Genomic DNA, 15,364 nt, shown 5'->3' on the forward strand with positions numbered 1-15,364 from the left:
CATCGATTGCCTTATTTTTTTATATTATGGTTTCAGATTAGCTGCTGTTCTCCATGGAATATCTCCTCAATCTCACTAATTTAATTAGTACCTTATCTGATTGTAATATTGAGCCCTTAACTACAGCTACAGACTGTTGATAGGGTAGATGCAGGGTGCTCATCTGCTTCACTTCAATGTACTACAGCTGGGGGTTTTAAAACAGCAAAAAATGGGCAGGTTTCTGTACAGCTGTTCAAATGTGCTCGGAGTGGGCAAACCGGGGCTGCTGCTTGGGTCATTGCGGGCTCACAGTTTGGCCTGTGCTCCTCTCAGACTCCATCACTCCACACCTGCTCCCAGATGGGTCCGGTTCCTGCCGCGGAGTCCCGCGGTGTCCGGACTGCCCCGCTTCGCGTGAACGGGGCCTGAGCGGCCCTGTCTGCTCGTGGCAAAGGGCTCAGGAGGGCCGTGTGGTAAAGCCACCCTAGCCTGTGCCTGCCCTTCTCCTCGAGGTGCTAAGGGCAAAGGTGGTGGTGACAGTTGCCTCAGGAACCCCAGGAGATGAAATGCAAAGCCTAGAAGTTCAAGGTGGGCTCTCCTGGCCTGTGGAAGTTCAGGCCATTCCGATGTTCCTAGCAAGGTTTTATTCCATGCCTGAGGCTCAGGACTGTGCTGTGCCTTCAGACAACATCCACATACTGTGCTGTCCATGGTTCATCCTTCGGTTGGATGCCAACCCAGTAGTTCCTAATCTTTTACTGCCATGAGAAATGCCCTGGCAGTGAGTACCTCTTACAGTGCACACATAGGCAGCTGCCTATTAGCCCTCTCAGCGGTTTCATTTGAGGATAACCAGGATTTTTGGCTCATTTGTGCCCTTCTCCTGTGTGAGTGAGTGACACTGAGCTGGCACAGGTGGAATGTACTGGATTTGCATTGGCAGCATTGAAGGCAAAATTACATTCTGTGTTCTCTCATTTCCTATTGTGTATGGCTACAACTATCAAAAAAATGGTGATGCCTGAAGTAATATCTGCAGATTGTGAAAGAGCGTGAAAGAACCTCTAAAACTGTAATGGAAATAATCCTCAGCTGGTATAAATTGACATTTATGGAGCTGCATCACTATCAGGTTACACTATCTGAGATACAACTGAAAAAAAGAGACAAATTCTGCTCTGTTAGACTGTTTTAAGCCTGAAATAAATCATTTCAGTTCACCGAGTACATGAAATACCTGAGAAGAGACATTGTTTCTGTTATGTTATTTGTTGTTGTTTTATTTCTCTGTTACTGTGAACAACTGTGGCTTTAACTGGTGCAGGTTCAGTCTTTCAGCAATCAGCTTTTATGTTTTATTACTGTATCAATAATGAATGTACATGAATATGTAATAACCAGCTATTGAATTAATGCATTCAACACTGTGAGACTAGAGATGAGTAAAATCTATATTCCTTTTAGAAAAGAAAGAATTCAGAATACAAGTAAATCTCTCTTGGAGACTCGTTTTCCCTGTTTCTTTCCTCACATCATAGTCAGATCAGTGATTGAAAGTAATAACTGATTTCCACCTTTAAGGAAAGGCAATATATCTAGAGAGAAATGATGAATAGTAATGAGAATAAATATACATTCTTAAAAATAGAACTTTATTTAAAATGAAATACTGATAATAATTTTCCTTGGGGAAGACTAGCAAAAATGAATGTTATCATCTTTATAATCTGATATAAAGATGTTTGCATCTGGCTTTCGTTAAGGACATGTAGTTCAATGAAGATGATGGGATCATTCATTTGATTAATATTAATTATATGAAGGGTTTCCCAGATCTAAGCCCTGTCACTACATGGTAAAATCAAAAAACGGGAGGGTAGCTACCAAAAGGTAGGGGTGATTTATTGGAAGATGTCCCCCTTCTGAGCTCAGTTTCTATCTGAATAAAAGTGTGTCCTGATTTTGGCACACAAAATATCCTGTCACTGGGTTTCTTTTGTTTTGCATCTGAAAATTCAATCCAGGAGAAAAAATGCTAATGTTGTTTTCGAGAAAAGTAATGCTTGTCGTTATTGTGGCGGTATCATCTGTGTATGTACTCTCAGAGGAGTACATATATATATTTCTAACAATCTATCTATATACACTTTTTTTTTTTTTAGATTAGTGGTATATAGAAGCAAAGCAGCATGTTTCATTCTTTTCTGTTCTTTTCTCTGCTATAATTTTAGTTGTCTCTCTATTTGACTAAGATCCTGCCTAGTGCTTTTAGATGGATTTGTGACAGTATTTCCAAATATTTTCCAGGCATTCTTTTTAATATGTGAAACCAGCTCATCCCAAGTTGGACTAATATAAATGATTTTGTTTTTTTAAAAAGTGTTTTTGCCATTGATCTGAAAACTTTATTCATGATGGGCAAAGTTGGAATTCCCAAAGATAAAGGAAAAACCTGGATATGCTAGTAGGACATATGAAGTAGTGATCAAAACTTTCAAAAGTTCTGCATTTATAAGCAATTTACCATCACACCAAATTCCTTTGACAAGTACAGCATATACATTCCCTCTAGTCCTGGAGAGAAGTATCTTACAGTGCAAGCCATTCCAAGCCATTCTTGTGATTTTTAAGAACAATTTTTGCAAGACATTTTGCTGTCATGTTTACCCTCTGTTATGAATGCCATGGAGAGGACTGGACCCCGAGAGCACAAACAATTCCCCCACATGTGTTTTTCCAAAGTCTACTTACTGTTTTTTTGGCTTCCATCACGACGTATAGAGCAAATTGATTACCAGTGCTCCTCTCTGCGTTGTATTTCTGCAGCGCTGCATCGACAGCTTCCGAGACATCGGGGTCATTGCAGTCAAGAAACTCAAATGGAAGAGGGGTAGCCCTGCTAGAAAAGAAACTACTGCAGAGCACTAGCACAAGGAAAGGTTTCATAGCAGGACAAAATATCCCCCTGAATTAAAGTGACTCTAAAAAGCAAATGGAATCGGGCTGCTTGAGAGGCAGTTAGAAACCTCTTCTGTTTTCAGAAGCAATAGCTGAGCAAACAGAACAAGTGGATGGCTGGGGTTGGTGGACTCTCGTCATATCCTGTTTATCCTGCAAATAAGCTTTGGGGTTTATCTAAACAAACTTTGTGCAGTGACCAGAATGACACTAAGGTTGTCTACCTGCCATCAAGATAACAGCCTAACTGGCTGCAGCTGGAGACAGGTTTAAACCCAGCAGCTGGGCCCTTCAGAAAAGAGAATGTTTGTGGCCCTCCAGCTTCATTCTCTTGTTGGATTTTAATACCAAAACTGCTATTCAGAGTGAATTTTAGAAGACTTAAATAAAACATGTGAGAAGGTCACAGTAGTAATGAAGTTCTGGTTCTGGACAGCAGCAGTGCAGTAAATTTTATAGATTTGTTAAGCGAGCAGACTGCAAGAGTGTGGGGACTCTGAACATGTTTGAAAAATATTTTTGCACAGATGTGTGTCATTGAATGTCACATAACTCTCCAATAGCACTTTATAGTCCTTGTGCTTCACCCTGCAATTGGAAGTATCTGTCCTTGCCTGTGTCAGGAGATTAGACCATGAATTAGCCCATAATGTTTTGCTTCTATTGTGCAGACAGGGAAAAGGAGGCAGTAGAAGAAGAGAGTCTGTCAATGTTACCTCTGTCTGGCAGAGTCAGAATTAAAATGACCTGGTACCACCTAGAACCTGCCTTCAGTGCTGAGCACCAGGTAGTTTTGTTTTAAATCCTGGACATGCCTCACTTCTAGTGGTCCAGCTGTTTCTTGCTATAAGTTTTAGCTGATTTTTTATATTTAATTACAGGACAAAAATAGTACTGTATTAAAAAAGATAGACTTCCAAGTCCAGAGTGGCTAAGCAATGCCAGAAGTAGCTCTCCATGGATACCCGTTTAGAAAAGTAGAAATCATTCACTCGGTTACACAAAATGCTATTATTTTTTTTGTGTGTTCTTTGTAGCCTTCATACCTTGTTTTACTTAATGCCATTACAATTTTACTTTGAAGGCCAAATAATTAACTGTTGGATTATCTCATAAGCATGTTAGAATATACTTATGAGATAACTGATCTGAACTGATTGAGGTCCCAGGTCTGTCTGAACAGTCTTTATGGGGACAGCGGTTAAATGCAAAATTAGGATTCTTTCTTCCTGCTTCTCCTTCCTCTCCCCAAATCGATCTCCTCTGAGGAAGGCTCAGTAATAAACACTTACTTGAAATAGTTATTACAGGTCTCCCTCCCTTAAAACAATTAGGAAATTTTTGAAGTGTGCTGCCCTTGAATGCACTGTTTGGGGCTTTTCTCCACCAGCAATGGTAGCGATGGAAGCTCCTGTGCAGGCCACCCCTAATGTTACATTGCAGCTCATTAATTCTTGTCAGAGCTTTCTAGATAACCTAGTGACCCAACCATTGTTCATCAGTTTATGCTGGAGTCTACCTCGTGGATTCCCACTGTGCACCTAAACATCCACAGTAACACAAAGGACAACAATTTGGTAACAGTCCCAAATATTTACCTATTTTTACTATCTTTGAGTCTTTATAACAGTGCAAATACAGTGCTGCATTGTTTGTGGATGGGGTACAAGGTAGGCTGCAGAAAAGCACGTCTCCAGCATGATGTCCTTCCACTGCACCTGGAGGATCCTGGGAGGATCTTTGCCTGGAGGTAAAATGAGGAGGAAAGCTCCATTTTCTTGCTGTTCTGAACTTGTAGGTGTTCAGAACTGCAGACCATAAGAACAGAGGAATCCGTACCTTTTTTGTCATGCAAGGTCATCAATTTTCCTGATTGTTTTGTAGAAAAGCTTTTCTACCTTGTGATCAGAATTTTCATTTATTTCAGCTGTAGGCGGACCGAGATCTACTCCTGCAGAAATCCTTTCTCTCTTACTCTTTGTGAGATACTCTGCAATGTGTGTGGCTGAGTGAGGCTGTCTAGTCTGGGAGCAGCCTATTTGCCAAGAATCAGACCTGTAGGAGAAAAGCTTGTTGACCTTTATTGGTATGAGCTTGGAATTAGTGTATCATTACAAACAATACAGTAGATGTGTACAGAGGTATCCTGGGCATTATGAGAAAATGAAAGATATTAGATGGCAATTTCCACTATTAGAGAATTTTCCATTTTGTTAGAATTAAAGGTACATTGCTTGCAAGGGAGATTTGCATCTACTCACATTAGTTAAGATCTACAAAATGTTGATCCTTTCAGTCGCATCTGTCTGAGATAGCTGGGGTCAGGAGACAGGCTGGAATATTTGTCTTAATTATCATTATTTTCAGTGTTTCTTATTCCTAGAAGTTGTACACTTTCCTCCTCCATGCTGTTTCTTTGCATTGTACAGCTCTCATCTATCTTCCAGTCCTCAAACCAAACCCACCTTCCTTTGTGATCACTTAGGAGAGGTTTTTGCTGCAGATTCTTGTGAAAGTAAAAGCAAAATATGAGGCAGTTGACGTTTGGGTTTTCCTGGGCATGATTTTGATTGTGAAGGGTGATGTGGAAAATCATGAATTCCTGAGGTTTTTTCTTGCCCTGAGCCAGTGAAGTGAGAACCCTCTGCAGTGTCGGAGAAATGAGGGTCGCTTTGGGAGAGGAAGTTTGAAAGGGGAAGTGTGAGAGTGTCCTGCTGATTTAGAACTGGAATGCGATAGACAGCCCCTTGTTGGAATGGAAAGTGCTTTCCTGATAAGCTTGTCTTATTGTAGGGATGCCTGTGGTAGTGATGATGGTGATAACGAGGGTGCCCTGGAGGAGGAGGAGGAGGACAGTGTGGTCTGTGGTGGGGGGGATGATGGGGATGAGGTGGTCCATGATGGTGGGGAGGAGGGCAGTGTGGTCCATGGTGGGGAGGGTGAGGGGGATGAGGCGGTCCATGATGGTGGGGATGATGAGGACAAGGTGGTCCATGGTGAGGAGGATGAGGGGGGTGGTCTGGTCCATCGTGGTGGGGGGGAGGATGAGGACAAAGTGGTCCATGGTGGGGAGGATGAGGGAAATGATGTGGTCCATCATGGTGGGGAGGAGGATGAGGTGGTCTGTGGTGGGGCGGATGAGGGAAATAATGTGTTTCATTCTGGGGAGGGTGAGGAGGAGGGGGATGTGATTCATCCTTGAGTAAAGGGGAAGCAGGGTCATGTGCTTCCTCTTGGGGAGGAGGAGGAGGACAATGGTGGTGTGGCGGGTGATGGTGATGTGGCCCGCCATGGGGTGGCGGGGGAGGATGTCCTTCGTGGCTGTCTTGATGTTCTTCACTGAAGTTGTGGTGATGCTCGGAGTCCTTAGATGCAAAGTGGGGTGGGTGGCGATGCCTGTGACGATGCCCGTGGCCACCACGATGGTGGGGATGCTTGTGGGGCCGACACGGAGGTGGAGAGCTGCATTTCTGCCCGCAGTGGTGCTGCTGGTAATAGAAATACCAGGGAAAGCACTAGTGAGAGAGATGTTAGTATAGCAGAAGAAGGTGGGGAGAGAGGTGAGAATTACATAGGTTCACGTTTATAGTTTCATTGAATGCCAAATATGATAAAGCAAACCTTCCTTCTCCTTGCAGATGCATCTTCTAGCTCTAACGCTGCTAATGGCAGCGCTGGTACAGCTCATTATCAAAAGATGTTTATTCAGAGCCTGATTTTTGTTTATATCCGAAGACCTTTATATCAGTTTTGTAGTATAAAGAGGCTTAACAGAGTATATAATAGCTAGCTTAAAGAGGCCCAATCAATTATTTCTGTTCCCTTATTACTGCTGTCTTATATCTGCTTATTTTTGGCTGGCAATCTATAAATATTTATTAAGGTTTTATGATAAATTCAGCTCTGGTTGATAGGACTTTCTGGCATGGATTCCATAGCTGCTGCTTGAAAGTCGCTGCCAAGTGTTGATACGTTACAGCTCATCTGCCCACCTCTTACCGTAACTCGCAGCCTTCCCAGGGACAGATGTGGACAGTATCTCTCTATAGCAATGGGATAACAGATGTGAGAGGTGTTTCTGTCATTGGTTACCTACCCAGGGATGGTAGAGTTCACAGGTTATATCAGTTCCTTCCCTTTCTTCTGGGACATTGATCGTTGCCTTGCAGAATCCCTTTTGCTAAGCAAAACAAAGGGGGGAAAAAACAACGCACAATTGGATTGTTATGAGGGCCTTAATAAAAGCTACTGAAAATTGAGCGTTTTGGCAGTTAGGCTAGTTCATAGGGTACCCAAGTGTGTTTGCATAATCTAGCTTTGCAGAATCTAGCTAGATTCTGAGCTTTGTGACCAGCGCTACTTGCCCTCTAAATCCTGATTAGAATACAGGCCGGTTTGAGTGTTACTGACTGTGAAGCTGTCTTCCCCATGTGCATTATTATTCTTCATCTTATTTCTCTTTTGATGTTCACAAGAAATTGGTCAGCTACCAATGCCTCCAAAAAGGGAACTCCATGGAGGATTCATTCTCTTTCTTCTGTCTTTGGCTGTTAAACATTCATTTAGACTGGGCTTTTCTGAAATTTTGCTCCAAGACCTTGATAATAGACACTGTGTTGCTGTGCCACTCGAGGAGAAGCTCAAGAGATAGCTTTTTTTCCCCACATTTCTTTTTTGAGAACTGATTTCCTGTAGCCTTTTAGCATTGCTTCTTCTAGCATCCTGTCCGTGGTGACCTTGGCCTGCCGTCAGTCTTTGCATGTGCAGCTGCTCCCTCCTTGCTCTCCCTGCTCTTACTTCTGCATGGGGAGTAGTGACCCCATGGGTCTGCTCTCCCATTTCAGAACAGCAAGTCTGAAGCTTCTTACCTCTTTGTTCGTCTACAGGATTACAGAACTGAGGGATAATCGGTTCTGTGTAAGCTCTTTGCAGCAGGAGCTTTATCTTCATATATATATTTGGGCAATCTATAGCCTGTGATGAAAACTGATTGCGAAAGTAGCAGCATGTTCTGCAAGTAGCAGCAGGGGCTGCTCTGAGAACCAAATTCAAAGCCTCTGGCTACCTGGCATGTGCATCATCCTGCTTAGGATGTGCATCATCCTGGTTCCCACACAACTTATACAGTCTTCCAGGATATAAGGAGCCAGAGAAGAAAAATCATTGTGGATAAAAAGGCTGTTTTACAGAGATTTTAAAATGTTTGTGAATATCACTCCTTCTATTTCATTCCTGGGAACAATTTATTTTGCTTTAATGACTCTGCCTATAGTTTCTATGGTAGAGACTATTATTAGGAGAAGGTGGGATGAGAAGAGTACTTGGATGGAATCTGTAGACAAGCCTGAGTCATTGAACCCTTCATTTCCCTGTTGCAGAGGAAAAAGGCAAAAAAAAAAAAAAAAAAAAAACCATGCCTCACTGGGATGAGATAATACACATGTTTCATTAAAGATCTACAGCTCAAATTAGTGTAAAAGGCTTTGTAAAAATAGCACTATTGATTTACTGGGGAATGGTCCCAGCTTAAATGTTGAAGTGAGATACAAAAAGTTCAAATCTACATCTGGAATATCCCCGGTTCCAGCTTAGTTTAGATTCACAAGTTCAGCGTGGCTCCTTATAGAAGACAAAGAAGCAGCTGTGAAATTAGAATCTGGACTTGGACATGCTGGGTTTTAAGTTTGAGTTTGTATACATGCTTGTAAGAAACACTTGGAAATATTGTGGGAAGATCTTTCTGGTGCCACCCTTTGTACCCGTTCTCCCTCTCAGGCTTTACTCACGGCACGCCAGCCATCTAGAAAATCACATTCCAGTTGCGTGTCTGTGTGTTGTGCTGCACGTTTGGAACAGTTGGTCTCTTTTATGGAGAATTCTACAACGTGACCTTCTCTGGAGCCAGTCTGAAATAAAGATGTCAAGCAAGCAGGGAATACTATGAGTATTTAAATGCTCCTATGACTTTAAAAGCAATGATGTTTCATGCTGTTACCAAAATCTTGTCTACTTCATCCATTCATTACCTGTCCTTGGAATGTTCATACATGTACATGTAGTAAGGAAAATGGATCATGCAATTTATGCTTTACTCGCACTCCTAAATTAGTTCTGGCAATGGTTTCTTTATATCTTTTCCTAGTTTGTTATGTGTTAAAAAGAAACTTGTGACTTTTATAGCCTGAGGTTTTAAGGAGTAGTCTGTACAGGTTTTGCCCCAAGTTGAATTGCTGCTCCAAGGGAAATGGAGTGATCTACTGATTGGGAACATTATCCATTCCAGTGATGGGAGTGCGGTGCTACAGAGGTGCTAATGTTGACTTAGGGAAAGATTTGGCCAGTTTCTTTGAGGTTGCTGTGTTCTCTTTTGTCACTGCATTACTCATAAAGAAGGTTTTATTCCATGTGACTGGAGAGCGGGTCTTTATGATCCTATTAGAATCCATAGAGAGGTGTTTCATTTTACTTTTCAGCTGTTAGAATAGTTTTATGTCAGCATGAAAGTGTCCACAGCTAAGGGCATACATGTGTACCCAAGTTTCTCGGGTTTAGCTACTTAGGTTAAAAGTATGGACACTTGGTTGCACACTTTCATGTCAGAAGTCGTAGTTTCTAAGGGTTATGCAGTCTCCTGAAATCTCTTCATGGTACAATCTTAATTCTCACTGTAGCTGAAGATGGAGAAGTGTGAAGATTGTATTTGCAAAACATGGGGCTTAGGAAGAAATATATGACACCAAGCAATCTGAAAACAGCCATGGCAGAATGAGAATGGAGATATATCCCAGGTGAAGCTACAGTCTGGAGCACTGACAACTTTCCTAATGGTTTTGTGGGCTGCAGGAAGGTGGGATTGGGCTTGGGTAAGGTGGTTAGTTTCCCAGAGCGACATGGGATTAAGGCAGAAGCCATGGGATCTCATTAAAGAGATGTCCTGAGCAGATACATGGGCCTGACGGAAGGTCTCCAGTATCTACCAACTAGAAACTGTGATCATGTGAAAATTACTGCTCCAAAATACCCATCGGGTGAGTCTTCATGTTGATTTCCCTGAAGGTGGAAGAGGAGTAAGCTACCAGAGCCAGTATTTCTGCAGGAGGTAGAGCACAGGTAGTTTCACAGAATCCCAGAATGGTTGTGGTTGGAAGGGACCTCTAGAAATCATCTAGTCCAACCCCCCCTGCACCAGCAGGGACACCCAGAGCAGGGGGCACAGGGCGACATCCAGGCAGGTTTGGGAGATCTCCAGAGAAGGAGCCTCCACGGGTAGCCTGTTCCACTGCTCTGTCACCCTCAAAGGAATGAAGTTCTTCCTCACCTGGAGATGGAACTTCCTGTGTTTCAGCTTATACCCATTGCCCCTTGTCCTGTCCTTCAGAGCCCCCAGAATGCCGCTTTGCTCTGTAGTTGAGAGGGTCAAATTGATGCTGAGCTTGTTCCACTTCATGTTGTACCCAAATATTTCAAGAGTGAAAAAATATCTGGCTTAAGCTGAAAGAGTGTAGGGTTGTAGTCCTATACATGGACTGTACATCTTGAAGGACTCTAGTTGGTGGTAAATAAACTCTTGCATGTTATGCTATGGTAGATACATATGCAAAACAAAAATAAGAATACCAAAAAGGCTCCAACATTTTGACTGCTGTAATTTGAAGCAGATGAGATATCCTTTTGCTTTCACATGTTTAAATTAAGATGTTCCATAACACGATTTTGCAGAAGCAGGATCATAAACTTTAAGGAGATGATTTATGCTGTGAGGTTGCAAGCAATAGCTTTGCTCCTAGAAGGATTTGAGTTCTAGGCCCACAGTTCTGGAGCTGCTCACGAAATTTAGTGCCTTATAAATAGTTACAGGACAAGATGTCACTTACCATCTTTAAAATTTTTTCAACTTTGTCCACGTTGAAGTGGCTTGTGTGGTTACTCTCACTGTTGTATTTTTCCAGGGCCTTGGCAGCAACATCTTTGTGTTGCGCAGTGACTTCTAAGACTTCAACTTTCACGGGACAGTCTTCACACTCTAATAGATCTGGAGGAACTATGAAAACAGGGAGGTTGCTAATACTGGCATGGATATTAATAGAACTCAGCACAAGTACTTTTAATGTGAACTTACAAAGAGAAATTGAAATGCGCAAGGGTTTCCCTGGAAGTGAAATACCTGTCTCTCACTCTGAAATAGGGGTTTGTCCTAACATATGGAAAAAAAGCAACTGTGAAAATGTGTGAGCTGTTCACAGTATATATGAACACATACTCTTAACATATACTATGTTCAATGTATAAATCTTTTTGCTCTTAGAATCGTACCATCCCAAAGAGGCCTTCTTTTGAAATGTACCTTTTTTCTCATATTCATTATTATGTTTTGGTTGACTCAAGTGGTGATATGATTTGACATCAGTGCAGTTTGCTTTTGAAGAGAAGGATAACCTTTGATTCTATTACTCATGCTTAATATTTCATTTTAATTATATAAAATATAAATTTCAAACAGATGAATGAATCTGTTACAGTTACCATCTACTAGGAGCACACAAAGTTGTACTTAAGTAGCAGGGCTCGTTTGAGGTATGGATTAAATTACAATAGAGGTTACTTTACCTGGACTTACTGTACAATTAAATCCATATAGATGCTGTTTATTTTTCATCCACTGGCTTGTGTATGTGACAATCTTACATTGCCCAAAGACCTGAGAGAAAAAAAGAATATGTGGCTATGATGTTATTTTTACTAGAGTTAATTGGATGTCATTGATCATAGGAATTATTTGCCTTCTTTTCAGGTACAGTGTTTCTAAAAGTAGTAAGTGTGGTCATTTATAGAGTGTTTGACCTGGTACCACCCAAACTTTGTGTTTCAGATAAAATTGCCTCACTTTCTGCAAGAACATTATTTTTCAATTTGCGTTACTAAATAGACAATGGAAAATTAATTCTCAATCATTCTAATATTTATATTTATAAATATTTATAAATTTATATTTATAATATAAATTTATATTTATAATATTTATATTTATAAAATAATGTTAGCTAGCAAGAAAAGTTAGAATGCCATAAATATTCAGAGATTACATTAATCATTATGAAGAAGTGGATGAATCTTTTCTCCCATTCCTTTTCGCCGTCTTAATAAAAAGAGCCACCACTTTCTCTGCTGTGTGGCCTTCATGCTTTGTTCTGTGTGATAGCTTCACCACTCTCCTATAAATAAATAGTTTCTGGATGGTAGTTCTCATCCCAGAGTACACCAACGCAACGCAAAATAAAGGGCAATTATGCTATGTGTCATAGGTCTACTGACACTACTAATATTTTATACTGCCATATCATAAATTCATTAACATAAAACTGACAAAATAAAGCCCTGACATTTCTGTCTAATATCACAGGAACATAAGTGAAAAAAATCATTTATAGAGACCCTCTAGTTATCAGCAAATTATTCTTGAAACCTCATTTCTGTTACTAGCAGTGGAATATGTAGTCTAGCTCCTTTGACAGAATTAGTTAAATGAAGTTGCCCTTGTTTGACAAGACCTGTCTGCCCTTTTCCAAACCTTTTGCTTATGTTTAACAACTCTAGGATCCAATAGATTTTTTTTTTATACAATGAGGCATTTTAAAACCTGACCCCTACATAGAGATTTCATGCCACATAAATTTCTTGGCAGTTCAGATAAAGATCACATCCATGGTAATGCGTTATTGACATATAGTTCTGCCTGGATACTGTTACTTGCCTGGGAATAGGCATTGCTGTATTCACAAGATGCCCAGGGTCTTCCAGATAATACTGAGCATTCAGTTTCCAGCACATCCAAAGTTAAGTAAAGGACTGATGAATTTCCCTGGAAGAGAAGTGCAGGTAAAAATAAACAACAAAAACAAGTGGATGCAAAAATCTTGGTCTGAAAGAAACTTTCCTGCAAGTAGATTTGCTTAATCTTTAATGTAGCTTCCCCAGTTCCTTATTAAAGCTCCTCTGAACTGACAAGTGTAGGTTCATTGAGTTATTTAGGCTGGAGAGACCATAGGACATGATCTTGTCCAGCTCATCTTGTGAGATGAGTGACCAGATACTCCCAGAGCTTTGTCTGCTGGCCAGTTTATTCACAGAGGGGCTCTACAAAACTGCTGTGACCCCTGCAAAATCAGAATCCTTAGCCTGTGCTTCCAGCATATTCTAACCCTTGAGTGCGTGCGATGGGGAATCAGAATTTGAATTTAACTGCCAGGATGATAGAAGGTGCTGCTAAAAATTATTAATTGCCCACAAAGAGTTAATCCTTAAGTCTCTTTTTTTTTTTTTTTTTTTTTTCCTGAGGAAAAATGAATCTTAATTACCATTTATAATGGGTTAGTCAAACTTCATTCCACTCTGTTATGGACCTTTCTCCCTTCCTTCCAGATAAGCAACTATATCCAAAATTAAGGTAATAACAAGATACTGCTAATAAAATACCTATTTTGCAGGGTACGCAGATCTAATTAATGTTAGATATTCCCAGATTCAAGAAACTCTCTGAATGTGAAGTATGAATATAACATGAATATGAATATCCAAGACCTGAAAACAGATCTGACAGGTTAATTTCAGGTGTTGTAGAAAACTGTTGATAACATTTCTTCTGCTAACATCCTGTCCTCTGTAAGAACTGGGGACATTCAGCATCCTGTGTTGTCAGGCTTGCATGCAATAAATCACGCACAAATGAATCCTGAGATAGGGTAAATCAGAGCTGGGTCATTGAATTACATTAGCGTTGCTCTCTTAAAGGCAGCAAGGCGTAAACTTGTAACAATCTGGCTCATTATTTAAAGTCATGGCATTGTCTAAAGCAGTCTTTAAGTTGATACTTACTACGTCCTGCTTGTAGGCATCAACAACACGGAATAACCCAAAAACATAGCCGTCTCTGCGGTGCCTGTTGACCAAATCCAGGGCCACTCCTGCATCTGTTTCGATGGTGTCACAGTCCGCAGGGGTGACACTTGCCTCGCTGTGGGCAGGGGAGAACTGCAGCACTGCTAGGAAAAGGGCTGAAGCTAAAAGCTTCATTTTGGTTGCAGCGTTAGGTCACTTCTCTCTGTGCTCCGATAAAGTCGTTGGGCTGCTTTTAAATCAGAGTGGCCCACAAAGGGTGATGTAAATGGACACTAAAAGGGCACGATTTTATATAAATTTCAGTGCTGTGTCACTAGGCTATTGCCTTGACCCTGGATTAATGTTTGTAAACAGAAGTAAATGATTATATGTCGATTGAGCAAATTTGGAGGAAAATAGACCTTACAGTACCCTCTGGACCGTGCATCAAAGTAACTACTTTACACATCTTAAAGCAGAGATTGTGTAATTCAGTTTTGCACTGTGAAGATCTAGCTTCCAACAATGTGCAGCTGAGCATATCGTTATGAAGGTCCAGGTTATGTATGCAGGTGTTACACAAGCTCAGCTTCTGTTTTCAGTAAAAATAGCTGAATTCTAAACATGCTGAAATATCTGGGGTCAAATGGCGGCTACATGCGTTTCCCTGCCTTTCCAGTTCCTTAACCAGCAGGGAACCAGAGAAGGGGAAGCAAGGGGAGCTCCCGGGCTTGGAGAGGGGCTGTAGCTCAGGGTGCCCTTGCAGGCTGCAGGTCCGTAGCTGCTGTGCAGGTACCTGGTGCTCCCGAGCACGGACAAAATGCAGAGCAGCCGCAGATGCTCTGAGGCTCAGATGCTCTGAGGAGATTCAGGATTCAGGATGGCAGGTGATCTAGGGGTAAGCATGGCATAAAGCAGCATGAAGCTGCCTCTGCAGCCATCCCCGGAGCAGTTCTACGTGATCTTTGGTTGCAGAAGTCTTCAAAGGGTTCATTAGAATTTCTGATATTTTTTTCGGTATTAAGATAATCCACTACATACCAAAATTTGTACTTTTCACGGGATTTGTCAGTGTATTTTCTTAAGCAGAAAGGAGGAACTTGGTGTAAAACATTAAAGGGTGGTCATCATTTGCCAGGGTTTGAATACCCAATTCAACCTGTCTGAAAAAGAAAAATAAAAAAATAAACTTGGGCCAAAAATGAAAAGGCCACATTCAGATAAGAAATTTTGCAAATCCTGGTTGTGGGAGTGATTGGATCAGCTTCTTATAGAAAAGCTACTAGTTATATAACTGATTTGGGTTTAGGCATTTGACTCTGAACTTTTGGGTTGACTTTCTTTTTTTGAGAAATGTTGGAAAATGTCGTGAGAAATCACTCCTAACTACCTCGCTACATTAATCCTTATTACAAAAAAATGACTTTTAGCATATTTGTCTTCTAAGGAATCACATTCAAACACAAGTAGAGCCAGAGCAGTGGCGTTCTTTTATAGTTGATTGAGTTTACACTTGACAGTTCTCTGCTGATATATAAGCTCATGGAGG

At 41.1% G+C, this 15,364-nt stretch overlaps 2 protein-coding genes across 5 annotated transcripts in view; both read right to left on the minus strand.

Moving 5' to 3' along the window:
* The window catches only part of KNG1 (kininogen 1), a 17,041-nt gene extending 14,005 nt beyond the window's left edge, over positions 1 to 3,036 (minus strand). The window contains exon 1 of one of the 2 annotated variants that reach the window (XM_026045361.1): positions 2,734 to 3,036. In XM_026045361.1, the coding sequence (XP_025901146.1) occupies positions 2,734 to 2,928 (195 nt within the window). In that variant the 5' untranslated portion in view covers positions 2,929 to 3,036. The remainder of the gene's footprint in view (positions 1 to 2,733) is intronic. The other variant, XM_026045363.1, reaches the window with a different exon arrangement.
* Positions 3,037 to 5,031: 1,995 nt separating this feature from the next.
* Positions 5,032 to 14,090, minus strand: LOC112952495 (histidine-rich glycoprotein-like). Of its 3 annotated transcripts, none has more exons than XM_026045366.1 (7): positions 13,813 to 14,090; positions 12,692 to 12,799; positions 11,548 to 11,638; positions 10,815 to 10,981; positions 8,727 to 8,846; positions 7,037 to 7,120; positions 5,032 to 6,425 (listed from the first exon to the last, which is right to left on the minus strand). In XM_026045366.1, exons 1-7 carry the CDS (start codon positions 14,008 to 14,010, stop codon positions 5,418 to 5,420), a joined length of 1,776 nt encoding a protein of 591 aa, XP_025901151.1. In that variant the 5' UTR covers positions 14,011 to 14,090; the 3' UTR covers positions 5,032 to 5,417. The 3 variants fall into 3 exon arrangements, with proteins under 3 accessions (XP_025901151.1, XP_025901150.1, XP_025901149.1); XM_026045365.1 differs by having other exon boundaries at positions 5,032 to 6,428; XM_026045364.1 differs by having other exon boundaries at positions 5,032 to 6,455.
* Positions 14,091 to 15,364: the final 1,274 nt, after the last annotated feature.

The sequence above is a fragment of the Nothoprocta perdicaria genome, unplaced genomic scaffold (assembly GCF_003342845.1).
Source record: "Nothoprocta perdicaria isolate Ctin4 unplaced genomic scaffold, notPer1 scaffold_4, whole genome shotgun sequence".
Taxonomy (NCBI): Eukaryota; Metazoa; Chordata; class Aves; order Tinamiformes; family Tinamidae; genus Nothoprocta; species Nothoprocta perdicaria.

Bases quoted from the DNA above. Each gene is read 5' to 3' on its own strand.
- LOC112952495 (XM_026045364.1), bottom strand. From the start codon at position 14,010: ATGAAGCTTTTAGCTTCAGCCCTTTTCCTAGCAGTGCTGCAGTTCTCC. The intron at 7,121-8,726 runs GTGAGTAAAGCC...TGTTTTGCTTAG, and splicing joins TTCTAGATGGCTGGCGTGCC to CAAAAGGGATTCTGCAAGGC. The intron at 6,456-7,036 runs GTAGGTAACCAA...CTCTCTCACTAG, and splicing joins GTGAACTCTACCATCCCTGG to TGCTTTCCCTGGTATTTCTA.